This window comes from Sphaerulina musiva (genome assembly GCF_000320565.1).
Source record: "Sphaerulina musiva SO2202 unplaced genomic scaffold SEPMUscaffold_11, whole genome shotgun sequence".
Classification (NCBI taxonomy): domain Eukaryota; kingdom Fungi; phylum Ascomycota; class Dothideomycetes; order Mycosphaerellales; family Mycosphaerellaceae; genus Sphaerulina; species Sphaerulina musiva.
The window spans coordinates 132,010-159,569 of record NW_016017393.1 but is presented as its reverse complement, the minus strand read 5'-3'; the positions used below and the strand labels follow the sequence as shown (position 1 = coordinate 159,569).

The window sequence follows — 27,560 nt, the reverse complement described above, 5'->3', positions numbered from 1 at the left end:
ATACTACTTGAACTTATCGGTCATTTTGTATTTGTGACCCGGTTTTTGGGACGCCAGAAGTACTAAAGTGAGTGCTTCCCATGATGGTATTACCATTGGAATCTCACGATCATGGCACTTTGTGCGGTATAGAATTGTAGATGATGTCGTTGAGATGTTGATGAAGAAGAGAGGGAGAGAGAGAGAGAAAGAGGGAGAGAGAGGGAGAGCGAGTCTTGGTAGCCGAGGTCTAAAGGAGTGGAGAGACACATGGCTTGGCGCTTAGGAGAAGTGATGAACGACAACCACAACATGATAAATACCATTTAATCAGTTCTTCCACAGGTCAACAGAACAAGCAAAACAATGTCTCATAATCCAGGCCCCATCGTGGAATTCTACTACGACGTGAGCAACAACACCTCGTTCTCTAGATACTAATACTCCCCTCCCAACTAACTAAACAATCCATATCCCCAGATCTCCTGTCCCTACGCCTACATAGCCTCCACCAAGTAAGCCCCTATCCCCCATCCTCACCCTGCCCCCCCCAAAAAACTCACCCTTCCCCCCCTTTTTCTTCCAGAATCTCCTCCCTCGCCTCCCGCACATCAGCCCACATCATCTGGCGTCCCGTCCTACTAGGAGCCATCTACCGAGCCACGCTCGCGCCTCAAGGCGCCGGAGGATCCGCGAGTGACATTTTCAATTCGACAAAAAAATCCATCACCTCTCGAGCTTTGCAACGCACAATTACCCGACATGGAATACCTTTTCGTCAGCCGAAATTTCATCCGCAGAAAACGACGGCTGCGCTGCGCTTGGTGTATTTTGTGCGGGAAAGTTGGAGAGAGAGGTTGACGAGGGAGTTGTTTCGGTTGTATTGGGTGGAGAATGTGGAAGGGGTGGGGAGGAAGGAGGTTTTGAGGAGGGCGGTTGAGAGGTGTGAGTTCGATGGGAGGGGAGATGGTGATGATGATGGTGATGGAGAAGAGGTCAAGAGAGTTTTGAAAGCGATTGAAGATGGGAGTTTTGAAGGTGAGGAGCAGAGACGGCAACTTGAAATTTCTACGGATTTGGCTGTGCAGAGAGGCGCGCCCGGTGTGCCGAGTTTTTGGATTCCGGAAGAAATCTGGAGAGATTCTGCTAGTACTACTAATCCTACTGGTGAGAGCCGCAAGGGACGGTTGTATTGGGGTCAGGATCGGATGCATTTTGTCGAAGCTGTTCTTCTTGGACTCAACAATACCTCTCAGGAGAGGCAGAGTGGCGATACAACTACCTTTGACCAAGCAGTAGCATCATCCCTCGCCACCACCAACAACAACACATCCTTACGATCATTAATCACTCCTCGCTGTGCAAGCTCAACCCTCCCCATTTCCCCTCATCATCGAAAAGAACAAGAAGAAGAAATCAAACTCGAATTCTGGCACGACTTCAGCAGTCCCTGGGCCTAGCTCGGCTGGACACAACTCGCCAGCCTCCACAGACGCTTCAACAACAGCAGCAACAGCAGCAACAACAACAACAACAGTCGCCGAAATCTCACCATCGACATGAAACCTTTTCTTTTGGGGATTCTCTTTCGCGAAATTGGAGCTCCAAATGTCCCCATGCAGGCCATGTCGGAGCAGAAAAGGAAATATATGCAACGCGACCATGGCGATTGGGTGAGGTGGTGGAATGCAGTGAGTTTGCAAGAGGGAAGAGAAGAGTTGGATGGGAAAATTGAGTTTCAATGGCCTGAAAATTTTCCGATTAGGACGACGAATTTATTGAGGGCTGTGTTGGTGGAAGAGAGGCTTTGTGGAGTTTTATGTGAGAAAAAAAAAACGTCTCCTAGTCTTCTCTCTTTGGCTTCTTGTTTTCCCCTTCCCCTTTTGTGGGGGGTTTTTTTTCTTCCTTTCGATTAAAATGCTAATGGGTTCACAGATCGAGCCTGCTGGGAACGCAACTTAAACATGTCCGACGACAAAGTTCTCAAGCAGGTCATTGCAGAAGCTGGATTCGATGCCGATGCGATACTGCAAGCCGCCAACGAAGAGAAAATTAAGCAGGAATTGCGACTTCGAACGCAAGAAGCCAAGGATGCTGGAATCTGCGGAGTGCCCACGTATCGAGTGTTTCGACGAAAGTTGGGCCAGGGTGAGAGTGATTGGAAACAGTTCGGGGACTTGGTCTGGGGTCAGGATGAAATCGCTGTTGTCGAAGATCTCATCGCGGGCTGGGATGGGACTACTACTACTACTACCACCAGCGGAGTCGAGAATTCTTCGTCCTCCAGTCACAGCAAGCTCTAAGTATTCACTTCATCATCATCTTCTTCTTCTTCTTTTTCTCCCCCTTCCCCTTCTCATACAATCCACTCCTTCGTAAACCCATTTTCCCCAAATTTCCAATCATAATCCATAATCTCCGCCACCTCCTTCGCCTTTTCCAATCCCACCTGATGGCTCAAAATCCACAACGCAGCATCAATCCCACAACTCACTCCCCCCGAAGTCACCACTCGGACCCCAGACTCCGTCCTTCCCGCATCCACCCACCGCTTCCTCACCACCTCAGCCGGCGCGCCCGCTTTCTCCGTCATCTCCTCCAAAATAGGGAGATAGGCAAAATGCGTCGTCGCCTTCTTCTTCCCCAGTACACCCTCCGTCCCCAAAAACGCCGCTCCCGTACAAATCGAAAACAACCAACGATCTTTCGCTGCTACTTCTCCTTCTCCCTGCTTCTGAACCGCCGTCGCCTTGGGAGGTAATCCCGCAAACGTCTTCACAACCTCCAATAACCCCGAATCATTCTTCAACGCACATTCAATATCCTCGGGCGGAGCACCGGGCACCACAAGAATATCATAGCGCGCCAACTGCGCAGCATTTTCTTGCAGAAGATGCTGAAATGATGTGTCTGAGGCGATGGTTACGCCCTCGGCGCTTTTTGTTGCGCGGGGATTCTGGGGAGTTGCGGATGCGATGGTGAGGTTGAAGGCGGGTCGGAGGGCGGAATTGCCGAAGACTTCGGCGGGGCCGGTTAGGTCGAGGATGTTGAGGCCTTGGAATGCTAGAGCGAGGACTTGGATGGGTGGGGGGGAGGAGGACATTGGGGGTGGGACTTGTCTGTGGTTGTTGTGAGTTGTTGATGAATTTGGGGGAGTGGGGTTTGATGAAGGAGAGAGAGAGAGAGAGGGAGAGAGAGTGTGTGGTGAAGATAATGGTTAGATATACCTAATGAAACTCTTGTCAGTTCAGTTCAGTTCAGTTCAGCAATATGCTACCCTTCACTCTATGTATATATATATATGAGTGAAGTAGTTTTCTTCTCTTCCACGTCAACGTTCTAGCTAACATCTAAACCATCCATCCGATGCAGGACAGGACCACAGGGGTGAGGGGGGCTGTCCTGTGCAAGGATTGAAAAAAAAATCTATCTAGATAGCCTCCTCAAACATCCGACGACCGTTGAAAACCGCGTTACGCGCCAGTTTACCATTATCATTACGATGATTTTATATTCAATGTGATTCAAAGAAATCTTTTCTTAACAATAATGATAATAAATGATTAAAAGAAAAAGAGATGGTAATACATACATACCTCTGCTTCACATGTCCCGTAGTCAAGCTTCGACAGGCCCGTCCGCTGCGGAACGCGCCACTTAGCTCTCCTCTTCTTCCCATACCGGCCGCGGCCGTGACAGGCGAGGTGCCGATAGTACCGGTAGTCATAGTCGTAGTCGTAGTAGTAGAGATATTATGCTGCCATATAGCATTTGTTGAAATTCTGCAATTGGCGTTGCGCGCAAACGAGCGGAGAGATCTCGATGCGAACATATTCATCTTGTTGCTGTTCGGGCTTTCCGTTGATTTCTGCTGGCTCCAAAATGGTTTTTGTTGTTGATCACTATCTACGGAGACTTGGCACGGCGGTTCTACCGTTCTCTTGGCGATCACAGGGTTGTGTGAATGAATTGTTGATGGCTTGAACTTTAATAAATGGGTTTTGAAATATATGTTGTATGGTATGGATGGGGATGATGTTGAGGCGGGAGTAAGTAGCAGAAGATGGAGGAGGAGGAGGAGGAGAAGGAGGAGAAGGAGAAGAGGAGAAGAAGGACAAGAGTCGGCGGGATTAATAATTAACCTACCGAATGCAAGGTGGGTCTGTCGTCTGATCATATGTACGGATATGTATGAATATCGTGTTGTAGTACTCCTTCTACCCGGAGACCGCCCGAGTTCCTCCTAGTCACGCTCAATCGGGTTTTGGATACTGTCTGTCACAGCCCGTATATCGAAGACGCCTCTAGCCTTTCGACGCTCTCCCCTTTCCCGGTAATGTCGCCTCTAGAAAAGATCAATATATAATTGATTTAGATAAAAAGCCGAAGAAGTATAGTATAACGCGATAGAGTCCTATACTAACTAGTAGGTATTCCTATAACGCAACAAAACAACAACAACAAAGTCGTCCCCCTCCTCTCCCTCCTCCTTATCCTCCTTATATTCTAATAACCCCCCCTCCTATCCCAACAATACTAACGACTATCCATTCTCGTCTATATAGTATAGAGCATACTGTAGCCTTATAGGTAAAGATTCAAAATAACGAATAGGAGGAAAAAAGACAAGTAGAAAGAATAGATAAATAAATAAATAATATATCGATCGACGAACTTATTAGTAGGAGAAGTAAGAGCAATAGCTAGTAGGCTACATATAGTAGGAGCGACAGCAGCAATAGACTATAGAAAATATAGTACCTAAGGGAAAACAAGACATATCTTAGCTTGTAATCGTTTTCAATTTATTTTATTCTTTCGTTTCGTTCGTTTTCCTCCCTCCCTTACTTTTGGATACTCTCTTAAATACTCTCTTAGATACATAAATCGATGACTCTCTTCCGCTTGGCTGACCTTAACCTTGGAACCTCGACCAACCTTGACTTTAAGTTTAAGTCTCAAGTTCAACTTTTCCAACTTTAAAACTTCAGACTTCGAGTCTTTTATGTCTGGACTTTCACGCTTCGTGTGTGCATCAAGCCACGAATGTCTAGATATGTAGATGCATATGTATATATCAATCCCCCGAAAAGAAGGAGAAGAAGAAGAAGAAGAAGAACACTTCTTTTCAAAAGGCTTTCTTAAAGACTATCTTAGTATGTATGTACCTTGAGCATCCGTCCGTCCCCCCCTCCCCCGTCCCCCTTCCTCATGATATATATATTCCATCCTTGTCCCGTGTCGTATATCTTTTGTCCTACCCAGAGCCAAAACCATATACCATACCAATACCCATACCGTACCGTATCGTACCCATACCATGTCAAAAAGGACAAAAAAGAAAAACGCCCACGCTAAAACTTTCAGATTCGTGCTCGTGTGCTTCCTGCCCGTGATCAGGTAGGTAGATCCCATCCATCCGTCCGTCCGTCCGTCCAGAACAAAGAAACGAATGATAAATGATAAATGATAATGATGATGGTCATGATGATGGTCATGATGAAATAATATTACAATGGACAGGTTCTGTCTCTTGCCTTCTTTTTCTTTCCTTCTTCTGCTTCCGTTTTTTTTTTTCTCTCGTCTCCTTTTCCCTCCTATGTCTTTATTTTTCCTGGGTAGGTTCCGACGAAGAAGGAGAAATTTTCGGTGATTGATTCGGTTGTTGTTGGGGGTCTTTCGCAAGTGTCTTCATTTCAATCCCTTCTGCTGTCTGTTGGATCCCATCAGCCTTATCGCCATCGCCGTTCGTCGCCGTCGTCGTTTTCGCCGTGGTGTCGGTCTCCGAGACTTTCTTCGCGTCGTCATCAGAAGCATCCTTGGGCGTGGAACCACTCGTAGTGGACGAAGAGGAGCAACAATCCGTCAATACCTTCCTCAGTAGCGGTCTCTTGATGGGTTTGGCGAGGAAATAGTCCATTCCGGCTTGATAGCAGCCTTCGACGTTACTCTGTTCCGCATACGCTGTCAGAGCGACAATGGGGCCGGTATAGCCGTGTTGTCGGATGAGGCGCGTCGATGTGAGACCGTCCATGCGGGGCATTTGGATATCCATGAAGACAAGGTCGTAGGGATGGGGGCGGGGGGAGGTTGTGGAGGAGGAGGATGAGACAGAGTCTTCGGCGGAATTGGATGATGAAGCTTGTTCGTCTGAGTCCTGTGAGGCTTCACTGGACAATGTGCTGGCTTTGATCAGGTCAAGAGCGGCTTGGCCGTCGTGGGCGATGGTGACGTCGAAGATCTTTTCCAATTTCAACATTCTCAAGATGACTTCTTGATTCACCTTGTTATCCTCCGCTACCAGGATTCTGACATTGCTAAAGTCTTGCTGTGCCTCCTTGCCAGCCTTGATGTCTTTGCCCGCCTTGCCAATGGCTCGGGCTTGCGATGACGGCGTACTCGTCAACGGTGGGGGCACAGCAGTATCAGGAGGCGCAGCAGCTACAGGACTCACGGGTGACCGCGCTGTCATGGCCGCAATGGTAGGAACGCGTTCCGTAGGCCGTTCTCCCATAGTCGGCATCCGGTCGGAGTTCTTCATCGTCAACGAGTTGCGGCCACTGGCGGTGCCAACGATCCTCCGCAGAGGCAGCTTCGTCGTGAAAGTGCTGCCACGGCCCACGGTACTGGTGAGGCCAATGGTTCCGCGCATCAGACTGGCAAGCTGTAGGCAGATACTGAGTCCCAGCCCCGTACCGCTGTGCTTCCTGCTCAGTCCAGCGGATGCCTGCACAAAGGGTTCGAAGATGGACCGCTGCTGTTCCTCGGGAATGCCAGGTCCCGTATCACGCACATCGAATTCAATGTAGATGTCGTCCCCAGGGGGCGCACAAGGCACCGGATCGACCTGCTCGTGCCATATTTCGCGGGGATTGATGAAATTCGCCGTGCCATCTGCACTCGGAGACGGTTGGGCCTGATCTTTTATTCGCCCGTGAGAATATCGAATGGTGCTCCCTGCATTCGATCGGTGTCTGACGGGCGTTTCGGAGAGAGCTCGCACCGTCACCGTCACAAATCCATCCGCAGGCGTGAATTTGAGGGCATTCGAGGTGAAGTTGATGACCATTTGCATGATACGATGGATATCACCCCACAGCGCAATGTCCTTGAGACTAGGCTGCTGGTCCGGAGAGGAGAACCTCTCCAACGGCATATCCTCGAAGACGACTTTCAACGCGATGCCCTTCTCTCGTGCCTGATCACCAAAGAGTGCGGTGATCTGTGACTCGAGGTCGCGCAGGTAAAATTCTCGTTCGTCCAGCTTCAGCACTTGATGGCCAACTTGGTTGGTCGAGAATGTCAGCAAGTCGGTGAGTGTGCGGAGGAGTAGGTCTCCGCTTTTGTAAATGATTCCCAGCGACTGCTTGAGCTTGTTCAAATCTGATTCTTCCATGCAGACAGCACACATGCCCAATATGCCGTTGAGCGGAGTCCGCAATTCCTTGTTCACGCGTTAGTACAAACATACTCACGTCGTTTGACATCCATCTATGATGATGATGGGGACCACGAAACTTACATGACTGTCAATCGTTAGCACAGAACAAAGCACATAGTATGGAAAAGGGCCGGTTGGGTGAGTGAAAAATGACTTACCTGACATTGGCCACGAACAACGTCTTGCTTTCATTTGCGGCTTCTGCAGCCTTTTTGCTGTGCTCCAGCTCAATCGTACGCTGGCGCACACGCTCGTCCAGCTGACTGTATTGGAGATACAACTCATCCGACATGTCGTTGAATGTGGTGATGAGGTCCGTCATCTCGTCTTGGACCCGACCTTTGTTCTTGCCGGGTACTTTGCCGGGGATTCGAAAGCGTTGATCGTCCCGCGGTTCGATGTGTATAGATCCATTACGCTTGCCTCGCCAGCGAGCAATGGTTTCGACGAAGCCCTTTCGTTTGCCGTTTGCAGATCGGGAATCGACGGATTTCGTGTCCACTTTCGTGAAATGGTGACTCGAGGCATCAGAAGATGCTGGACTGGGATGGCTCCGTGGTGGATCAATGGTCTGCGCAGTGGCAGCTCGCAGGCGTACAATTGGAAGCACAGCCCAATGAGCAATGGGGTAGGATAACAGTGTCCAAAACCCAACCACTGCGAACAAAGTCGCCAGAATGATCCTTCGGAGACGGTAGATCGGTGCCCAGACCTCGCTCCGAGCCTGCTCGACCACCACGATCCAGTCGACCAAGTCTGTGGGGACGATGGAGTAGCCCACAGATACGCTTTTATTTGCCTCGTTGTGTGTACGGAGCATGCTCTTCACGTCATCCATGCCACGATTGTTTTCGAGGACCGCTCTCTCTACTGCTGGATACGCGCTGGCCGGAAATGGTGGATTCTCCGTTCCGAGAATGTGGTTGGGGTGACGATCTTTGGAAGTGGTATTCAATGGCAGCATGTATTGCACTGAGGCGTCTCGAGCGGCGTCTGGTATGCCAATGATCCCCTCGGGAAAGTTGTTTGTCGGATCAGTGGGCCCCAGCAACAGAGTTTCGCCGGTGGTTCCCAGCCCTCGAAGATCCTGCTGCACGAGCTGAATAAGTCGGGCATTTCCCACTACCGTCGCCCAGCCGATGACATTCGTATTGTTCGCGTTACTCACGATGGGCAGCGTGAACGAGAGCAGAGAAAAGGTGGCATTGACGGACAATGGACCCAGTATGAGCGTCGATCGGAGACCCAGGGTGCCCCCTTGATAGGTTGCTGTCGAGCCTGTAGTCGGGTCGTCGCTGATGGTATAGCTTGATATGGAGTTGGTGGTCGCTTGACCACTGATCGTGACATTGAAGCTTGCTGTAGAGCTTGCAGCCGAGTCGTTGCTCATGGTCAAGTTAGGATAGAGTGAGGGAGGGTAGCCGGAGCCTGCATCTCCGAGATATACCGGGTTACCCTGCTCATCGCTCCAGGGCAGCCGAATCTGAGCAATGGGACCGGTTTCGTTGAGGACACTGGTGGCGCCCGCCGGTCCTGATGTATTCCTCGAGAATATTTGCGTCTGTAGAATCAGCGGACTGGTCAGAGGGCCAACATTGCCAAGCGTTGCTCGCAAATCCGAGCTCGCCAAGAGCCAGTTGTCCGGAGCAGTGTTGGAGCCATTGTTGTATCGCTCCAGGGCTTGCTGAATAATGGTTCTTGTCGTGAGAAAGGTGGCGGCCGTCTGCATCAACTCCAGATTGTAGGCAATCTGCGCGGACTTGAGGACAGCAGTCGTGCGTAATCTGCTGGCGGCCACGCTCAAGACAAAGTCGTGGTTCGTGAGCCATGTGGCGATGGCCAGGACCGAGAGGCCGAGCGTGGACGAGGCAATGAGCAGGAGAGCCAGCTGCTTGCGGATGGGGATGCGCATGGCGCCGGCGGGCCCGCTCTAGACGACGGCTGCACGAGCGAAATGCGACGCCAGAGATGGTGTCTGGCGTTGGAGAAGAGCAGCAGATCTCATCTTCAGCTCTCCAGGCAGACGTGATCAGTGTAGTGCAGTAGGAGTGAAGATTGCGGTGGCTTGAACACCAACTACAGTGAGAGAGTACTGAGACTGGTGGTGCTCAGCCCTTCGCTCTTCGCTCGGCTGTTGTGCTGACAAGCAGCGGCATGGTACAAGGAGCCGGGCGTTCCAAGCTGCAATCATCCCAGAATAGTTCCATGGCACGAGGAGGACACGAGCGAGGTACGAACGAGTGGTATAGATTGAATGGGGACGGTCCAGACCTGTTTTTTCCCCCTTCATCTTGCCGGAGAGTCCTTGCGAACCTGGTGAACTTGAAGAATCATGATACTGCTTGTTCTTGGATGATCTTGGCTCTTCCAGAGGAGCATTGAGCGCATGTTTCCTCGATGCTGTCCCCGCGGCCAAGCACACCGAACATCAATAAGGTTTGCTCTCTGATGGCGGATCATGGCGCAGACTCCCTGAGGATCTGAGCGGCAAATGAGGCTAACAGGGTGAGCTTCCACGAGGATGGGAACACATCGTTCCGCGTGACTTGTTGTTCTTCACATCCGATCGAACGAACTCGTCCAACGCCCGTCGTCGTCGGCGAGACCGAGATGATTATTTCGACACTCGTCACCAGGGGATGGAATATCAGTAACAACCGCTCTGGTGATGTCGACCTCATGTCGTGGTCGTTGTGGACGATCGCAGCAAAAAGGCTACAGCCACTCCTGGAGCCTGGAGGCGGGAGGCGGGGTCCCTGGCCGGCGATTTCTTGCCAAGTAGAAAAGTAGGTCTATCCCTGAACTCCTGGACGCTCCCGCGAGTCCCAGACACGCCACCGTGCATCGGAACTTGGGCGATGGGCGATGGAATTATAACTGCCGGAGCGCAAATATAGGTCTACCTAATCACAAGAAAAGTGCTCTCCAGCCGTGCTCCAATTCAAAAGAAAATTGTGTCGGAATGCCGCACTCTCTTGAAACCGCCAAGAAATTTCTGGCTTGGGGGAGTACGTTGCAGCAACATGACCGTTAACTCGTATCGGGCGAAATCCGACAAAGGTACAGGAAACGCTGCGAAGTCTTCGCACGTTCCACAATAGAATGCGATCAGTATATACCGATGAGAGGCTCCTAACGGCATCACTTCGGAGTCCTCAGAGACGATGGAGAGGTCTGTGTGGTAAGGTTGTGACATCCGCCGTGCGATCAAGTCACTATCTACGATTAGGTAGTGCCAATGCTGCTGAAACCGAGCAGCATCACCAATGCGCGCGACGATGATGATGCAGAGGGCGATCTACAAGATCAGACATATATCCTTGGAGCTACAATTGAGACTCGACACCTCTTGACATCGCTCCGTGATATGCTCGCGGGATGCCTCAGCTCCATCATCGGTTGCCATCACAGCGGGTGGCCAGGAGAGGTTGTTCTCCCAGACATGGGGATGCTAAGGAGACCAGTCGTCTGAGGAGGTGAGCGGAAAGAGAATAGAGAGGTATAGTACATACATGTATGCACAAGGGACCTACGACTGATAACGGATGTTGTCGCGGAACAGGACCTGAGGGTGAGGTCGATTGTGCTCCGCTGCACAGGTTCTCGGAGAGCGGCAGACGCAATGCCGAAGTGACGAACGAGCCACAACTTTCTACTTCGCTACTTCTTATACCTCCTACTCGAGAGAGATTTCCTATGACCTGCTGACCCCTCGCCTCCGCTTCTGTTTGTGCGAGAAACATGCACTGCAATGACAACTCCGGGTACGGATGTATCACGCAATGCCAATTCTTCAATCGTCGTGCTACATGTAGTCGGCAGGGAAAGATCACATGACAACGCAGTGTGTCTATCGTCCGCACAGCCACTGACTGCCCGCTGCCAGCCTATTCCACTTCAGACGCAGACCGGGTCCTTCTATTGAAAGTGCACGTAGGGGAAGCCTCAGCTGCATGTCCTCACGACCGTTGTATAGCGGGTCAATGATACTGGAATCACTTCATACGCGCTCTTTCGGGAGACAAATGTGTCAAATCACCAACTTCACAATGCAGCTGGAGCTCTTGCGGATGGAGCTACTCATGAGGTGTGTGTTTCGCATCTTCAAGCCGGATGATGTTGCTATGAGTGTAATTATTGGCGGCCAATTGATGCATCGGCGAGATCATTCATCCGTAACGACTGGAACATTGTCAACCGGCAGGGCAAGAGCACCATATATGTGACGTACCATTTCTCGAGATCATCATCACAGTCGGGCATGATTCAATGTCATAGGGCATCCACTTTTCTCGACTCTCTGCAGAAAGTTGGCCTGCTGGACAGCCGAGTGATTGGAGAACGACAGGCTCGCTCTCTTCCATATCAAGCATCGTACCTGGACAGGTGAGTACACCCGCGGGTTTGAATTGCCATGTTGAAAGATTTGAACTTTGTAGCATTGGTATCACATCACCTGCTCGCGCATCCGAGCATCGGCAAGATATACGACTCCGGTATATATACATATTGCACACTTCAGCATCTTGAGGAATGGGTCTGGATTTGTATTTTGGCATTCCTACTTCGTCACATTGGAAGGTGTAATAGCATATGTCGGCCGCACGAATCTGTCTCTCATATTAGCACCGCGCATACTCCACGCATTCGACACTAAGACATACCGGTCCTTGTTGTATATCGGCACTTCCTTCCCTAGCAACTCCTTCTCCAGCGCCTTTTGCGCAAAGTCCCTTCGCACCACATCTCGATCCTCTTCGGCTTGTAGTAATGGAATGAGGTGGATGCGCGACCACATTTTTTCTCTCGCCAGTTCGCTGTGGCCACAATTTAGCACCTCATCATCCTGTTGTCTTAGCAATGAAGATTGATCCACCCACTTTTGCTCTCGGATGCCCTGTCCAAGTCTGTAGAAACCCCATGACATGACACCTGCGAGGCCTACCAAGAGATAGGCGGGTCTGAAGCCACGGACTGGCAGATTTCGGCGGTATTGGACGGGTTCGTAGCCCCCCGTGGGCGGCATGTCCTGGCCGACCATGATTGCGATGGTGGTGGTGGTGGCGGGGGGCGGTGCAGTGTGGTTTAGTGTGGTGCGATTACACCAAATGGCGCGAGGTCGAGGTGGTGTGTACTGTGTGTGGTGCAGCGGAGGAGAGACGGCGGATGTGGCCCGAGCTCTTTCCCGAGAGCGAATTTGAATTTGGAGCTTTCGCAAAACTTCAAATTCGAAAGAGACGAAGACAGAAACAGCTACAGAACGGCGGAGGACAACCCGTAACGACAGCGACATCAATAACCCTATCACGACGACCTCGCCGACCCGCTCCGTGCCGCGGTCTATATAGTCTCCGCCGCCGCCGCCATGTCGGTCGACTACCTGCTCCACGAGTCGTCGGTGGGTTATGCTATTTTCCAGGTGAAGCTGCAATCGGACACCATTGGCGCCCGCCTCAAGGAAGTGCAAGACTCGCAGACGGACCTCGCCAAGTTCGGCAAGCAGGTCCAGCTGGTCTCGTTCACGCCGTTCAAGGGCGCGCAAGAGGCGCTGGAAAATGCCAATGATGTGTCGGAGGGTATCATGAGCGAGCTGCTCAAGACGGAGCTGGAGGCCAACCTGCCCAAAGCCGGCAAGAAGAGCAAAGTATCGCTCGGTGTCGGGGACAAGTCTCTTGCTGGGAGCATCAAGGAGGCCTTTCCCGGCGTGCAGTGTGAGACGCCCGAGACCAGCGAGCTGGCTGCTGATCTGCTGCGCGGACTGCGTACACACGCCGAGAAGCTGCTCAAGACCCTGCAGAATGGTGACATTTCTCGCGCACAGCTCGGTCTGGGCCACGCCTACTCGCGTGCCAAGGTCAAGTTCAGCGTGCAGAAGAACGACAACCACATCATCCAGGCCATCGCCACGATTGACCACCTGGACAAGGCTGTCAACACCTTCTCCATGCGGGTGCGAGAATGGTATGGATGGCACTTCCCGGAGCTGATCCGTATCGTCAGCGACAATCACAAGTACGCTCGTTGCGCCTTGTTCATTGGCGACAAGAAGACGCTCTCCGAGGACAGCCTGCACGAGCTTGCCGCTCTGGTTGACGACGACGAGAGTGTGGCCCGTGCCATCATCGAAGCCGCACGAGTGTCCATGGGTCAAGAGATCTCCGAGAACGACATGGAGAATGTGATGACCTTTGCGAAGCGTACTGCTGAGCTCGCCGCCTATCGCAAGAAGCTCGGCAACTATCTTGTAGCCAAAATGGGAATTGTGGCTCCCAACTTGGCCGCTCTGATCGGAGAGACGGTCGGTGCTCGTCTGATTTCCCACGCTGGTTCTCTTACCAACTTGGCCAAATACCCAGCCTCTACCGTCCAGATCCTCGGCGCTGAGAAGGCTCTCTTCCGCGCTCTCAAGACCAAGGGCAACACACCCAAGTATGGTCTCATCTACCACTCGTCCTTCATCGGCCGCGCTGGTATGAAGAACAAGGGAAGAATATCACGATTCCTTGCCAACAAGACGTCTATTGCTTCACGTATCGACAACTTTAGCATGGCACCTACGAGAGTTTTTGGTGAGGCGCTACGAGCACAGGTCGACGAACGATTACGATTCTACGCCGAGGGCGTGAATCCCATGAAGAATGCTGATGCTATGGTATGCTTGTGTCGCGTATGAATAAAGACGGGTTCTTGCTAACAGTGTCGCAGAAAGCCGCAATGGACAAAACCCTCGCTACCATTGATGTTGCTGACCCCACAGCCGATGCGACGGGAGAAGTGCCCAACAAGAAGGAAAAGAAGAGCAAGAAGTCGAAATCTGAGGACGTCGAAATGGCCGACATTGACGCCGATGCAATTACCGATAAATCCTCGAAGAAATCCAAAAAGGAGAAGCGCAAGTCCGAAGCCATGGATATCGATGTTGATGAAGCGGCGGTGGAGAAGAAGCTGAAGAAGGAGAAGAAGGAAAAGAGGAAATCCGAGGGTCTCGCGAATGGTGAAGTGCCAGAGGAACAAATCAAGGAGAAGAAGAAGAGCAAGAGCAAGAAGAGCAAGGCGTGATGAGCACCGTTCATATTGAACGAATGAGTTTGAACATTCGTGGCGAAGGCGTTCAGATAGGCGTTACGCGGACAAAGTACTACTGTACAAGTACTGTATGAACGACCCGGATGGCTATCATTTGGCGTGGTATGGACTCTTTTTTCCAGTATAAAACATTTACTCCAACCCCCCTTTTGTTTCTCCCTTGCTGTCTGTCAAGAGCGCGCAGCCTTGCACGGCCGCCGGGTGAAGGATGAGACCAGTTTCTGTCAAGTCAAACGAGGAGCGCGTGCACAGAGATCTCTCTTTGTTGGCACAATTGCCTAGATGTTCGCAGCTACAATCGATCCACGACCTCACCACTCCCAACCAACCAGAAGGAGATTCTCAGCAGTGTTGGCGTTTCAGGAGTGTGGTCTTTTTATTCGACACTTTCAATATGTAGCAGCACTCTCGGCTCTTCGGATCACATACCTCCTAGGTACTCGTGAAATCGATACTGGAGTGGATGCAAATCGCGAACATATCCCAGGTTGAACCCGACATTAGGATGGTTGGTTGGTACTTTTGGTAACACAGCGTCGAGACTGTCGACATCAGTGCATTTCCAACCCTGTCTCCACCACCACCATTAAACCTCCTCCACCACCTCCTCCACCACCTCCTCATCATCACAAAGGAATACCACTCCTATTCGCCCCAGGAAACTCCTTCCCCAACGCCTCCCACAACGGCACCCCATCCCTCGTAATCTCCTCCAACTGCGGACAAGCCAAACTAAGCAAAGGCGCCGTCAACGCATCCGTCAACATCTTCAACGGCTCGAGCACCGACTCGAAAATATTATTCAAATAATTCGGCGCAGCAAAATTGATAATCTCCAACACAAAACACATCAGATTTCCACCTTCGAGCACATTCGTCACGCCTAATACGCCGCTGGCGGGGTCGAGGAGATTCACGCCCGTGAAGGTATTTACTTGGCCGAGGTTTCCGCCAATGTTGGCGAACATGGGGTATTTGAGGATGAATTGGACTATGTCTAGATTGAGTTGGACGAGGCCGTAGTCGATGGGGGTTTTGGCCCAGTTGGAGGGGATGCGTTCGTGGCCTTTGGTGTAGATGAAGTTGCCGCGCTCGCCGGTTACGGAGTAGAAGGTTTTGAGGATGTCGTGGGCTGTGTGGAGGAGGGGAGGGGTCAGCTTTTTGGGACACTACACAGGCCAAAAAAATTGGATGGGAGTATTCATGAACTGGACTCACTCAACTCCGGTTTTCCCGACGAATAATTCGCCATCAAATTCGCCACGAAGCAAAACCCCGTATTGCGAGCAATCGTTCCACTGACAGGACCATAGTAAAAATACGGATTCGTCGAAATCGAATCGTTGAATCGAATCGCTGCAAAATCAATCAGAGTATCCAATGTGAAGAATTCGCCTGATGCTTCCGGAATCATATCGTAGAGGGTTTCGAAATTGGCCAAGTTCATGGTGACGGGATCTTCGGTGACGTATAAATCGTCTCGCGTGGGTGAAGAGTCGGCTTCGATGAAATTGTGGGAATGGCTGATTCCTCGGGGTTCGCCTGGATTGAAGAAGATATAAAAAAGCAAACGTCAGAAAGGGGGGAGGGGGGGGGTTTTCTTCTTCTTCCCACTGCTACACAGTTACGCACCTAATAATCCCAAGACATTTCCCAAAAGATTTTGCACATCTGTATCATTGCCGCCAATGGAAAATGATGGACTCAGAGAAAGAGGATTTCCGGTCCAGACGGTACCCATGACGGCCAAAATCAGACCCAATTCGACGCTCACGCCAAAGACTTGGTTGAGAGTAGGTACTACTCCGAGGAGGGTGGCGATGCCATTTCGAGAAATATATCCATGGTTGGCGAGGGCATTGAGTCCAGGCTGTTGGTTTTCGGGTTATTACCTTGCAATGTCAGCTTCTGGGGAAAAAAAAGAAAAAAAAAAACAGAGGATTTTCTAGGCTTGTTGATTGGTATGAGAGTGAGAGGGAAGAAAGAAAGAAAGAAAGAAAACAAACGCACGCATGGACCTCTCTGGTCGCCTTCTTCTGGCGCTCTCCATTCATGGTCTCCAGTCAAATCTAAAGGTCCGCTGTTCGAATTGAGAACATCTCCCACGATGGGCAAGTCTCCCACAATCGGTAAGCCCAACAGTCGCTTTTCCAGATTCTCTCCACCGTTGGCGTGGACGTGTCTTGCAATGTGATGCAGATTGGAGAAGCCCAAGACAGTGCGGGCAAAGAGCGCAGCAGAGGCCGCTTGGAAGAAGACGTCTCCAATGAACATAATTTTTTTTTAATTATTACTATAATCCTTCTTTCTTCTTCTTCTTCTTCTTCTCTCTCTCTGCCTGCGCGCGTCTCACTTACATCAAACGCAAAAGAAAAAGAAAAAATGACCAAAACATCACATCTCACTGGCGTCCCGTCTCCCTTTCCCCAACCCAATCCAATCACTCAACTATAACAATTACAGACTAGACTGCTTTTTTCTTCCCCTTCTAATATCCCACAAGGGTGAGTGGGTAATGGTATCTGCCGATGCAGGTACAGTTACAGTACAATACACGCGACATTCTCATCACCATCGAATAAAATCATCGATTCCCCCTGACCAGTTGGGCCCCCCTTACCCCTCCCTCACTATCCTTTATCAAGTTCATCATGTTTCACTTGGGGGCATAAGTTGCTCGGGTATGAGGCTAATACTCGGGGGAATAAAAAAATCGCTAGTGGTGGGGACCAGCATCGCGGGTCCACGGCAACTCAAGACTACCTAGAGGTGAACGGAGATTTTTTTTTTTTATCGCTCACCGGACCCGTGATCTTTCTTGGCACGCGGGCAAGGGGCTTGTCATGATGCGGTTTTTGTACACTACAACCGTACAACGGTATATTACACGAGCTTGGCTTTTTTTCTACTGCTGCTGCTGATCACAGGTGACAGAACCAAGAAGGGCCTTTGGGTTTCATAGGCTTGCGACACGAGGACTTTTTTATGAAAGATTCACCAGGGGGTGGGTCGATGTCGTCGGTCTGGACTCTCTCCGTACACAATAACACAGCTGACAGAAAGAATGAATGAATGAGTAAGTAAGTGAGTGAGTGAATAAAAAAACAACCCAGTGCCAATACTGCTACAATGTACCAGAAACGTCGTTAGGGGGCGGGAAGAATATTCCTCCTCCTCCTCCTCATCCCTTCATCCATAACCCACGACTGGAAGGCCGTGTGGATTATACACTATGGTCACTACCTACGTCAATGCATTGCGCGGTCGCCGAACGGTCTGGGACAGTGCATACTTACCGTCGATCTTGGAATTCATGTCGCTTCGGCGTAACTCCTGTACAGCATCTAACTACTACTACGGTTACGACTACGACTACGACTACTACTGGGCACCGTTATGATCAACGCCCCCACCCCTCCCCCCCCGTCTAGTCTTCTGGCCTGTGGGCGGTATCGAAGCGAACAAGGTGTATCTGTCTGTGTCATGAGAGAGAGAGAGAGAGAGAGAGAGAGAGTGAGAGTGAGAGTGAGAGAAAATCCCCGTCCATGGATTTCCTACCAAGACTACATTGATTGAACTACTATACCACTACTTGGAACTCCGGCACAGAATCCTGTTCGTGTCAGATTATCCGCTTTCTTCTTCTGGTCTGGTCTGGTTAAATTCTGTTGGCACGATCCATGATGGAGATCGTCGCCGCTATGGGAAAATGCAGTAGTCGATCTAGGGCATGGCATACTACTGCCTTACTACTACTACCACTACCACTACCACTACTACTACTACTGCCGCCTCACTCGAGTCGCCGAATCGGCCAACTAGAGAGATAGAGATAGAGAGAGAGTGCTTGAGCACACACTCTAGGAACGACTCGGCATCGATTCTTTATGTTTTTATCCACCCACCCCCCCTCTCGTTGGCTAGGAGTAGTCTCCGCATAGCTGGAATCACACTCCCCAATTGCACAATTTATTTTATCTCCCTTAACCTACTCACCCACCCACCCACTCACTCCGACCGACCGACCTTCCGACCCTGCGGCCTTATTCGTGTGTCCCCCAACGACGAATCTCTCCCTTTTTCTTCCCCATGTACTTTTATTACTACTATTACTAAGACAGAGAGAGAGAGAGAGAGAGAGACGGTTTTCCTTTCTTTCTCCCCTCATTCGTCTATTCATTTTGGACTGCATTTTACACCTTCATTTTTATTTTGACCCTTTTTTTCTTGTTTTGCGCCGATTGTGGATTGTTGGTTTTGGCAAACAAGAATGAGACTTCACTGGAACCATTGGACGACCTTTTTCTTCTTCTTCTTCTTTTTTGCCGCAACAACAACGCTATGTGCCGCTCAAGAAGAACACAACAACAATAATTCTACACAAGAAGAAAATGCACAAGCCAAATTACAGCGAGCTCTCGCTCTCGTCCAGCAAATGCCCTCATGTGCAGTAAGTACTCCAAATGAGCCGAGAAGAGGCCAACTGGAAAAAAAAATAAAATCAATCCTGATGAGAAGAAAAACTCTAGCAAACGTGTTTGGTCCAAGCAGTTGCGGCTTCAGGGGCCACGGCGGGAAATATCGACATCGCTGCTAGTTGTACCAATACTACTGCCACGGCGGGTATTGAGGAGTGTGCTACTACGACATGTACTCTTCGAGAGCAGTTGAGTATGAAAAAAATTTCTCCTTTTCCTTTCCCCCCCTCTCGACCCCATGCTAACAAAACATCTTCTGCTTCCTCCTTATTTTCCCAGAAGCCAAAAATCTCACAGAAACACTCTGTGAACGCCCCCCACACTCCGCACCGACATATTCCATCGCCAGCATCGTCGGCGGCGGATTTGTTCTCGTGGCATATTTCATGCGAGTAGCTTCCAAAATCTATTTTCCTTGTCAAAAGGGAGCGAGGATCGATAATGATTTTTGGTGGGATGATGCTACGATTACGATTGCTTTTTTGCTCATTATCCCTATTACGGCTCTCTCGAATGTATGTGAGTAGAATTGATGCCCTCCCTTTTTTCTTTTTTTTTGAAGCTTTGAAGCTGTCGCTTGGAAGAGAAAAGGAGTGTTTTTGGGGGAAAGGGAAATGCTGACTGAAGATTTTTTGTTTCTTGTTATTTCTGTTGCGCAAGTGACCCAATTAGGAATTGGAAGAGATGTTTGGACTTTGACTCCCGAGAATATCGAAAAAGCTTTAAAGGTGAGTGAGTGAGTAAAGAAGAAGAAGAAGTTTCAACACTTTCCCTCCCTCTTTTTCTTTTTTTTTTTCTTTCTCTGACCGCTGAACGCAACAGATGTACTACGTCGACGAAATCCTCTACATGCTGGTAATGCCCATCATCAAAATCGCCATTTTATGCACCTATCTCCGCATCTTCACCAACATCAAATTCAAACGACTCGTCTACGGCACCATTGGCTTAAACGTAGCCTACGCGATTGCTTTTTCCCTCATTACGATTTTTCAATGCACGCCTGTCAAGAATGTATGTTTGACCCCCCCCCTATACTGACTTATTCATTTATCTGTGTTGTTACTAATTTGTTTTTCTTTGGGGGGCTCGCACAGGCATGGGAAAACTGGGATAAAAGTCTTCCGGGTCGATGCAACAATATTAATGCGCAATCTTGGGCTTCTGCCGGTTGGAATATTGTTCTGGATCTGGTGGTGGTGATTCTTCCGATGCCGATGCTTTGGAGGATGAATTTGAATCCGAGAAAGAAGTTTTTGGTGATGCTCATGTTTGGTACGTTTTACTTGCCTCGCAACAACAACAGAGGAGTTATTTGAACTGATTTTTTTACAGGCGTGGGATTCTTCGTCACATTCGTCTCAATCCTCCGCCTCCGACTCCTAGTCAAATTCGGCGAATCAAAAAACATCTCCTGTACGTTCCCCCCCTCCCCTTTTTTCTCCTCCCCAAAACTCACAACACCACCCAGACGACTACAAACAATTCGGCTACTGGACCGTCATAGAAATCGACACCGCCCTCGTCTGCGCCTGCATGCCGGGAATCCGCAATCTGATCCGCCGCGCATTTCCCCGACTCATGGGGCAATCGATGGGAGGAACCAGCGCGCTCGGAACTCCCATCCATGGCCTCTCGGGACGCACTGTTGTCGGCAGTGGAGTGGATAAAAATGGGACGGAAGTTTTTGTGAGACCGAGACATAGTGATGATGGGAATTTTATTCCGTTGGAAAATGTTAGTGAGAGGTGTTTGAATGAGATGGGGCAGCAGCATGAGAGGCGGCATCAGAGGCATGATTCTGATGCTGGAGAGGAGGAGGAAGAAGATGTTGGTCACGGAGAGGCTGTTGTGGATCGTAGTATGAATCATGCGAGGAATTTCTCGAGACCCGTGTCGCCGCCTGAGTCGGCTTGGCAGGAGTGGAATGGAGAGAAAGGGGGACGTGTGGTTCCGCATTCACCGGCTTAACAAGAAAAGAAAAAAGAAAGGGGGAGGGCTATAGGGAGGTGGGAAATGTTTTTTTCTTCTCTCTCTCATTCTCTATGCGGCGGCGGCAATACATTTACACGGAGAGGTAATGCTAGATATATATTATAACGATTTATACAAGGAGATACATTTTAACTGTTTTACGGTTCTGTTTTGAGGGAAAAAGACGGATGATGATGATGAACACCTTCGAAATACAACTGCAACTCCACATCCTTCTTCCACCGTAATGACGAGTGACGATAATAACAATGACAATTCCAATCACCAATCACCATCAAAAAAAGAAAATCCAAAACAATTCCCCCTCTCCAAAAAATCTCCGTCGGTCCATACCCATGAAAACAGTCCTTGCCCAGCCGCTTCCCATCCACTCCACTCCGCACCGCACGAAAAAAAAAAATCCGGTCCCAAAAGCCACCATCTCAACGACGGCGTCGCACTAAAAAAAGGCTTGGTGAACAGGTTCCCATCCGTACTGTATATGTACAAAGTCTACATACACACTGCAGGGGAGTCGTAATAAAATAACACACCTGCTTATTTTCTGGGGTAACTCCGTATATACACACATATAATTCTACCGATATGATTCCCAGAAATTCGCCGAGAAGACTTCTGTTTTACCCCCCTACTGCCCCCTACCCCCTACCACTCCACCAGCCCCCTGGGTCATTCAGATGTTTTATCTCTCTTTCTTTCTTTCTTTCTTTCTCTCTCTCTTAGCTTTACACGCCGTCGAGACACTAGGGATGAGACGGAGTACATGCAGTAGACTAGAAGGATGCAGCGAGCGAGGCCAAAGCAAGGAACAAGAAACAAAAAAGATACTGGGAAGAAATATCCTGTTTTTTTTCTCTGTCTAGTCTGATTGATTAAATCATTGTTGTGCACACGCAATCCGCAATCTGGCTGCTGGCGGGATCTTCGTGCATGGATTTTACTTATAATCATATTAAATTATGTCTGAGATCCGTATTGCACTACTGTATGCACACCATCCACGTTCTTTGTTTCACGTACACGTTGTGTGTGGATACATAGTGTCGAGACTATCGATGCTTCATCATCATCATCATCACCAGTCAGGGGTAAGATTGAGAGAGAGTGAGAGGATCGTTCACAATGGTTCGGATGTGTGGACATACATGTACATACCTAGCAAGCGACTTTTCTTAGCGCTCTACTACTTTACATACCTTACCCTTAGTCTCTGTAACCGAGCGAGCCGAGTGTGCCAGCCATACATCTTTCTCGAGAAAGCGTCTCGTCAGGAGTGAAGACGACGACGACGACGACGGTGGTGGTAGTGGTGGTTCATCAGGACGATGTTGTTCATCAATTCCTTCTTTGCAGTGGTTCTGTCACTCGTAGCAACGTCTACGGATGCAGCTCCTTCAAGCCATGCTTCATTCCATAACCGTCACCAGCAACACAAACGAGCCATCAACGAAACCAGCTACGAATATGTCATTGTCGGATCCGGACCAGGAGGAGGACCTCTGGCAGCACGATTGGCCATTGCTGGCCATAGTGTCCTGCTCATCGAAGCCGGAGGCGACTATGGAGACAATTACAACATGTCCGTTCCAACCTGGAGTCTGAAAGCTGCAGAGGACGACCTGATCAAGTGGGATTACTTTGTCACGCATTATGCAGATGTGGAGCGACAGAAACGGGATTCCAAAATGGTTTATCGAAGAAGTGATGGAGGATTGTATACTGGACGAGAACCCCCCGTGGACGCTGAGCCCCTGGGAATCTTGTATCCGAGAACGGGGACGCTGGGAGGATGTGCGGAGCATAATGCCATGATTACGACTTATCCGTATCGAAGTGATTGGACTACCATTCAGGAACTCACTGGTGATGACTCCTGGGCCCCTGATCAGATGCGATTGCATTTTCAGAGGTTGGAGAAGGCTCAGTATCCTGTGGGCTCTGGACATGGCGAGGATGGTTGGCTTTGTACCAGCTTGACTAACCTGGGCTTGGTCTTGCAAGACTTTAAGATTCTCTCCATTGTCATCTCAGCTACTTCGGCCATGGGAGGAGTATGTATACTCCTTTTTTTTGGTTTTTTCCATGATACCACCTCCTCCCCGATATGACTCGAGAGTCTGCTGACATGTTCTCCCCAAAAGGGCCTTTTGAGCACTCTACTCAACACCGTCACCAGTCTGGGTAATGCCCTTCTCTCAGATTTGAACAACGACGACCGAGACCGAGACCAAAAGACCGACGTCTACCAAATCCCACTCGCCATTGACGCCGAAACATCCAAACGAAGTAGTCCACGCGGCTTCATTCTCGAAACCGCCAACGCCGTGAATGCAGATGGCACTCGCAAATACCACCTCGACATCGCCCTCCACACCCTCGCCACCAAAATCCGCTTTGACCAATCCGGCAGCACGCCCCGAGCCATCGGAGTCGAATACCTCTCGGGCGAACGCCTCTACGCCGCAGACCCTTACCCTTCAAGCGAAAACGGCTCATCCGGCTACATCGCCGCGAGCAAAGAAGTCATCATTTCCGCCGGAACCTTCAACACTCCTCAACTACTCAAACTGAGCGGAATAGGCCCTTCCGCCGAACTCCAACGCTTCGGAATCCCCATTATCAAAGATCTTCCTGGCGTAGGAAGCAACATGCAAGACCGCTACGAAGTCGCCACCGTCTACGAAACCGAAGACAAAGACCGCTTCCAAGTCTCCAGCAGATGTACTTTTCAATACAACGGCCAACCAGACCCTTGTCTGGACGAATGGCTCGCAGGATCCGACGTCGCTTCTCGAGGCCCCTATACCACGAGCGGGGCAGCCGTCGGCGTAGTCCTCAAATCTTCTGCAGCGGCCTCGAGTGAAGATCCTGATTTGTTTATTATTGGAACACCGGGAGTGTTTAATGGATTTTATCCTGGATTCGCGTACGATAGTGTGATATCAGCGAATAAATGGTCTTGGTTAGCGTTAAAAGCGCATTCGCATAATTCTGCGGGGAAGGTTACGCTGAAATCGGCGAATCCGAGAGATGTGCCACTGATTGATTTTGCGTATTTGGATGAAGGAAGTGTTGGGTATGAGAAGGATTTGCAAGCGTTGTATGAAGGATTGTTATGGGGAAGAGAGGCGTTTGAGAAAGTGAATCCTCTTGCTGGCGGGTTTGTGGAAGTTTTTCCTGGCGAGAAATTGCAGAGTGAGGAGGAATTGAAGCAGTATGCCATGGATGAGGCTTGGGGACATCATGCGTGTTGCACGGCGGCGATTGGTGCCGAGGGAGATCCCATGGCTGTGTTGGATGGGAATTTCAAGGTGAGAGGCGTGCAAGGGTTGAGGGTGGTGGATGCTTCGATTTTCCCTAAAATTCCGGGGACGTTTATTGCGTTGCCGACGTATATGGTTAGTGAGAAGGCTGTGGAGGCGATTCTTAGCGGACGGTAGAAGAGAAAAGGGGGAGACGTAGGAGGTAGATCAAGAAAGTCTTGTTGGCTGAAATCAGACAGTGCTAAAGTGCGGAGTACATGTAGTCTGCTGTTTCATATATATATATTCTGTGTAACCGAGTTAGAAAATTCGTCACTATTAAAGAACGACGTTCTTCTTGTCCTTAGTGATCGACTCTCGCTTGTAATTATAGTAATAACAAGGCGCAGTTCTGCTACTATATTATTCTAATAACCTTGGAAAAGGCGATTCTTCATAAACGACAATACCTGTAATGATCAACAAAGTGACGTTACTACTATACAGAATTGAGTTTGAAAAAAAATGAAGTCTTGGCGCATTTTCCATCCTCTCCTCTCCTTTCCTCTCTACTCCTTTTCATCAACACCAACCATCATCACATCCCCTAAATCTCCCTTTTCATGCACATATATCGCATCAACCGTGGGAAGTCGTCCTGACTGCCGAAGACTCTCACTCCACGATTGAACATGTTCATCAGCGTCAGTGATAGATCTAGGGCCACCAAGTCCATCATCAGACTTTTTCCTCTGCTGCTGGGAATCATGCCTCACTCGACTTGGTGGTCAGAGTCATTCGAGATAGATGAGCAAGCTGCCTTATGGTTTTCAGATCTGGTCTTGAAGCTTTCACTTTCAGGTTTCTAGAGGCTATTCCTTTTGTTGAGAAAAAAAAAGAAAAAAAGAAAAAAAGAAAAAAAGAAAAAAAGAGAAGAAAATCAATGGTTGAGTATGATGCAATGGCCATCGTTATACAGCACAGCACAGATGAGCAGTCAGATGGGTATATTCACCAGCATTGAACGACAGTGACAACTGAGGATTCCAGAAATCCCTTGCATGCTCACCCGTGGAGAGCATTTGAAGATACATCTCGTAGCCCGAGTGGCTTTTCCACTCACTCACTCACACTATGGTGTGTGGCCGTTTACTTGTCATGGACTTGACAATATTACTACAATACAAAACACCAGACTGAACAGTATCCATCACCTCATGGCAAACGCATTCCGCGGCAAAGGCTTCGACGCGCTCAACCATTGGTATGTTCATTTTGTTGTTCATTCCAGTCATCCTTGGCTCTTTTTTCCCAGAACTCCTCTCGCCCTCGCCATGTGTTTTGCTCCCCACAGCACCGGCTTCCTAACCACAGTCCCTCTTTTTCCGCGTCACATAAATCAGAGACAAAACACGAAATCTCTTTCACACAGGAGAAATACGACAAACAAAACAAAAAGAAAAACGTCCATCTGCGAGCAACGAAACCTCCAATACCATGCGCCTGAATGGCGTCGCCACGTGGCTCTTTGCCATGTTGGTCTTCCCAGCTATGCTAGTCCTGGGTCAGGTCATCACAATCACGGAATATCCCAGTTCGTGTAAAGCGACGTACACGACTGCCATCACCTACACGGCCAACTCGAGTGGCTCGCGTACATCGACCGTGGTGCAGTCGACCATCACCGTCAAGCCCACGCCAATGACCGACGACGCGATCAACGGAGGCACAGGATTCGTGATTGAGATTCAGCGGGCGGGAGAAATCTACAAAGTAGCCAAAAGACAAGCCGCTGCCACCACCACGAGATCGTTTGTCGGAATTGATGGTTACATGACTTTTGATATTAGTCAAGCTGTCGTGTATGAGATTACCAATGGAGAAATCTCTGTCCTCAGGGGCGGTCAGGGACAAGTCACTGCCGATACTACCGATCTCAATGTGGTATTTGCTGCGTCGACGACTCTCAAGTCCATTCGCACCAAATTCTATTCTGGAAATCTCCGCTTGAATTGGAACAATACAGCTTTCGCGGGCGGTGCAGCTGGCTTCTTCCTCGACGACGAGGGAGACAGGTCGAGGCTCATGGTGCATCTAAATGGCGTAGTTGATGAGTCTTGGATTCCGGTCAACTTTGCCATTGGGCCAGCACCAGAAATCTCCGCCTCGTCGACGATTGCAACTCCCACTGCCACTTCGTCTGCCAGTCCTAGCGCCTCCGCGACTAGCAATGTTGATCCGGGCGGAGTCTGCGGCGGAACAGCCCTGACGGATTGCTATGGAGCCGACGACGGTAGCTGTTGCAGTCAATATGGGTACTGTGGCTCGGGTCCGGCATACTGTGGTATAGGATGCCAGCCGGGCTTTGGCACATGCGATACGGTAGACACCAGTGTTGTTCTCTCCTCCTCCTCCTCCTACGTGCAAGTGCCTACTACGATTGGCTCTTCTCTGACCTTCACATCGGTTCTGGTCACGGCTACGTACCCTCCGGTATACGCATCTTCAAGCGGGATCTCGCCCCCTATATACGGCGGCTCTTCTTCCAGCGCTGTCGTGCCGCCTATCTCGAGTGCAAGCCTCCCTCCATCTGGATCTTCTTCGCCCGCAGCCTCATCTACCGTCGTGCTCTCAGTCCCGCCAATCTTCTTCTCGAGTGCGATCGTGTCCTCGGCATCCAGCTCTCCAAGTGCAGTCCTCCCTCCATCTTATGGATCTTCTCCACCCGCAGCCTCATCCACCGTTGTACTCTCCGTTCCGCCAATCGTCTTCTCGAGCAGCAGCGCTGGCTCGAGCTCCATTACCGCGCCACCACCAGCATTGATTTCTACATCAACGAGCTTGATTCTCTTCCCCTTTGGCAGCATCAATTATACCAGCACTAGCATTATTGCAATCACTGTCTCACCCGTCGTCAGCACTTCATCTCTCTCTACACAGTCAACACCAATCCTATCCAGCTCGGCTACGCGAACTACTTCGTCCAGTCTGGTTCAGACAGGATCTACTGTGGCGCCCCTTTCCTCGACGGTATCGACCGTAACAGCATCAAGCGTTTCGTCTGCACGTCCCGTCGTATCGTCGAGTGGTGTTTTGGCACCATCCTATCCTTCAAGTGCATCTTTCAGCTTACTCTCGTCTTCTTCTTCTTCGAGAAGCAGTGTTGCGTCGAGCCTTTCTTCTGTGCTCTCGAGTGCATCTTCCAATGCGGCATCTGCAATCAGCAGCGCTCGACCGAGTACATCTTCGAGCAGCAGCTCTAGATTGTTCACATCGTCGATCAGCAGCGTTCGATCTACCACCACCTCCTCCAGCACTGCAGTAATCTCTGCTCCTCCC

General features: G+C 49.9%; 9 protein-coding genes across 9 annotated transcripts; 5 read left to right on the top strand and 4 right to left on the bottom strand.

Moving 5' to 3' along the window:
• Window positions 1-345: 345 nt before the first annotated feature.
• SEPMUDRAFT_166398 (thioredoxin-like protein) lies at window positions 346-2,314 on the top strand (the record flags this gene model as incomplete). The annotated part of the gene is made up of 5 exons (XM_016908228.1): window positions 346-387; window positions 460-494; window positions 566-1,274; window positions 1,440-1,800; window positions 1,915-2,314. The coding sequence occupies 5 exons, from the start codon at window positions 346-348 to the stop codon at window positions 2,280-2,282; spliced, it is 1,515 nt and encodes a 504-aa protein (XP_016756829.1). The 3' UTR covers window positions 2,283-2,314.
• Window positions 2,315-2,335: 21 nt separating this feature from the next.
• Window positions 2,336-3,900, bottom strand: SEPMUDRAFT_158859 (class I glutamine amidotransferase-like protein; the record flags this gene model as incomplete). The annotated part of the gene is made up of 2 exons (XM_016907810.1): window positions 3,576-3,900; window positions 2,336-3,098 (listed from the first exon to the last, which is right to left on the bottom strand). The coding sequence occupies exons 1-2, from the start codon at window positions 3,815-3,817 to the stop codon at window positions 2,336-2,338; spliced, it is 1,005 nt and encodes a 334-aa protein (XP_016756828.1). The 5' UTR covers window positions 3,818-3,900.
• A 1,684-nt stretch (window positions 3,901-5,584) lies between these two features.
• On the bottom strand, window positions 5,585-9,332 carry SEPMUDRAFT_158858 (HATPase_c-domain-containing protein; the record flags this gene model as incomplete). The annotated part of the gene is made up of 3 exons (XM_016907809.1): window positions 5,585-7,423; window positions 7,502-7,505; window positions 7,579-9,332. The coding sequence occupies 3 exons, from the start codon at window positions 9,330-9,332 to the stop codon at window positions 5,585-5,587; spliced, it is 3,597 nt and encodes a 1,198-aa protein (XP_016756827.1).
• A 2,508-nt stretch (window positions 9,333-11,840) lies between these two features.
• On the bottom strand, window positions 11,841-12,511 carry SEPMUDRAFT_128348 (uncharacterized protein). Its single transcript, XM_016902211.1, has 3 exons — window positions 12,301-12,511; window positions 12,085-12,237; window positions 11,841-12,030 (listed from the first exon to the last, which is right to left on the bottom strand). The coding sequence occupies exons 1-3, from the start codon at window positions 12,459-12,461 to the stop codon at window positions 11,982-11,984; spliced, it is 363 nt and encodes a 120-aa protein (XP_016756826.1). The 5' UTR covers window positions 12,462-12,511; the 3' UTR covers window positions 11,841-11,981.
• Window positions 12,512-12,665: 154 nt separating this feature from the next.
• Window positions 12,666-14,651, top strand: SEPMUDRAFT_151674 (Nop-domain-containing protein). Its single transcript, XM_016906973.1, has 2 exons — window positions 12,666-14,072; window positions 14,126-14,651. Exons 1-2 carry the CDS (start codon window positions 12,786-12,788, stop codon window positions 14,477-14,479), a joined length of 1,641 nt encoding a protein of 546 aa, XP_016756825.1. The 5' UTR covers window positions 12,666-12,785; the 3' UTR covers window positions 14,480-14,651.
• Window positions 14,652-14,663: 12 nt separating this feature from the next.
• SEPMUDRAFT_166394 (Cloroperoxidase) lies at window positions 14,664-16,780 on the bottom strand (the record flags this gene model as incomplete). Its single annotated transcript, XM_016908227.1, has 4 exons — window positions 14,664-15,638; window positions 15,725-16,048; window positions 16,139-16,376; window positions 16,517-16,780. The coding sequence occupies 4 exons, from the start codon at window positions 16,778-16,780 to the stop codon at window positions 15,133-15,135; spliced, it is 1,332 nt and encodes a 443-aa protein (XP_016756824.1). The 3' UTR covers window positions 14,664-15,132.
• Window positions 16,781-18,776: 1,996 nt separating this feature from the next.
• Window positions 18,777-20,955, top strand: SEPMUDRAFT_52417 (uncharacterized protein; the record flags this gene model as incomplete). Its single annotated transcript, XM_016909225.1, has 8 exons — window positions 18,777-18,956; window positions 19,036-19,177; window positions 19,264-19,503; window positions 19,645-19,712; window positions 19,807-19,998; window positions 20,082-20,259; window positions 20,320-20,400; window positions 20,456-20,955. The coding sequence occupies 8 exons, from the start codon at window positions 18,777-18,779 to the stop codon at window positions 20,953-20,955; spliced, it is 1,581 nt and encodes a 526-aa protein (XP_016756823.1).
• Window positions 20,956-21,938: 983 nt separating this feature from the next.
• Window positions 21,939-24,419, top strand: SEPMUDRAFT_158855 (FAD/NAD(P)-binding domain-containing protein; the record flags this gene model as incomplete). Its single annotated transcript, XM_016907808.1, has 5 exons — window positions 21,939-21,964; window positions 22,021-22,067; window positions 22,187-22,282; window positions 22,333-23,030; window positions 23,121-24,419. The coding sequence occupies 5 exons, from the start codon at window positions 21,939-21,941 to the stop codon at window positions 24,417-24,419; spliced, it is 2,166 nt and encodes a 721-aa protein (XP_016756822.1).
• A 1,887-nt stretch (window positions 24,420-26,306) lies between these two features.
• SEPMUDRAFT_52969 (carbohydrate-binding module family 18 protein) lies at window positions 26,307-26,600 on the top strand (the record flags this gene model as incomplete). The annotated part of the gene is made up of 1 exon (XM_016909246.1): window positions 26,307-26,600. A coding segment is annotated over one exon (294 nt), but the record flags the coding sequence as incomplete, so codon positions are not given.
• Between the last annotated feature and the right edge of the window lie 960 nt (window positions 26,601-27,560).

What these genes read in the sequence shown, in the direction of transcription:
- SEPMUDRAFT_128348 (XM_016902211.1), bottom strand. Translation starts at nt 12,461, where the DNA reads ATGGTCGGCCAGGACATGCCGCCCACGGGGGGCTACGAACCCGTCCAA. An exon ending in CAGGGCATCCGAGAGCAAAA is followed by an intron (nt 12,238 to 12,300) that starts GTGGGTGGATCA and finishes TTGTGGCCACAG; the next exon opens with CGAACTGGCGAGAGAAAAAA. An exon ending in CCGATATACAACAAGGACCG is followed by an intron (nt 12,031 to 12,084) that starts GTATGTCTTAGT and finishes TATGAGAGACAG; the next exon opens with ATTCGTGCGGCCGACATATG.
- SEPMUDRAFT_151674 (XM_016906973.1), top strand. Translation starts at nt 12,786, where the DNA reads ATGTCGGTCGACTACCTGCTCCACGAGTCGTCGGTGGGTTATGCTATT. An exon ending in TGAAGAATGCTGATGCTATG is followed by an intron (nt 14,073 to 14,125) that starts GTATGCTTGTGT and finishes ACAGTGTCGCAG; the next exon opens with AAAGCCGCAATGGACAAAAC.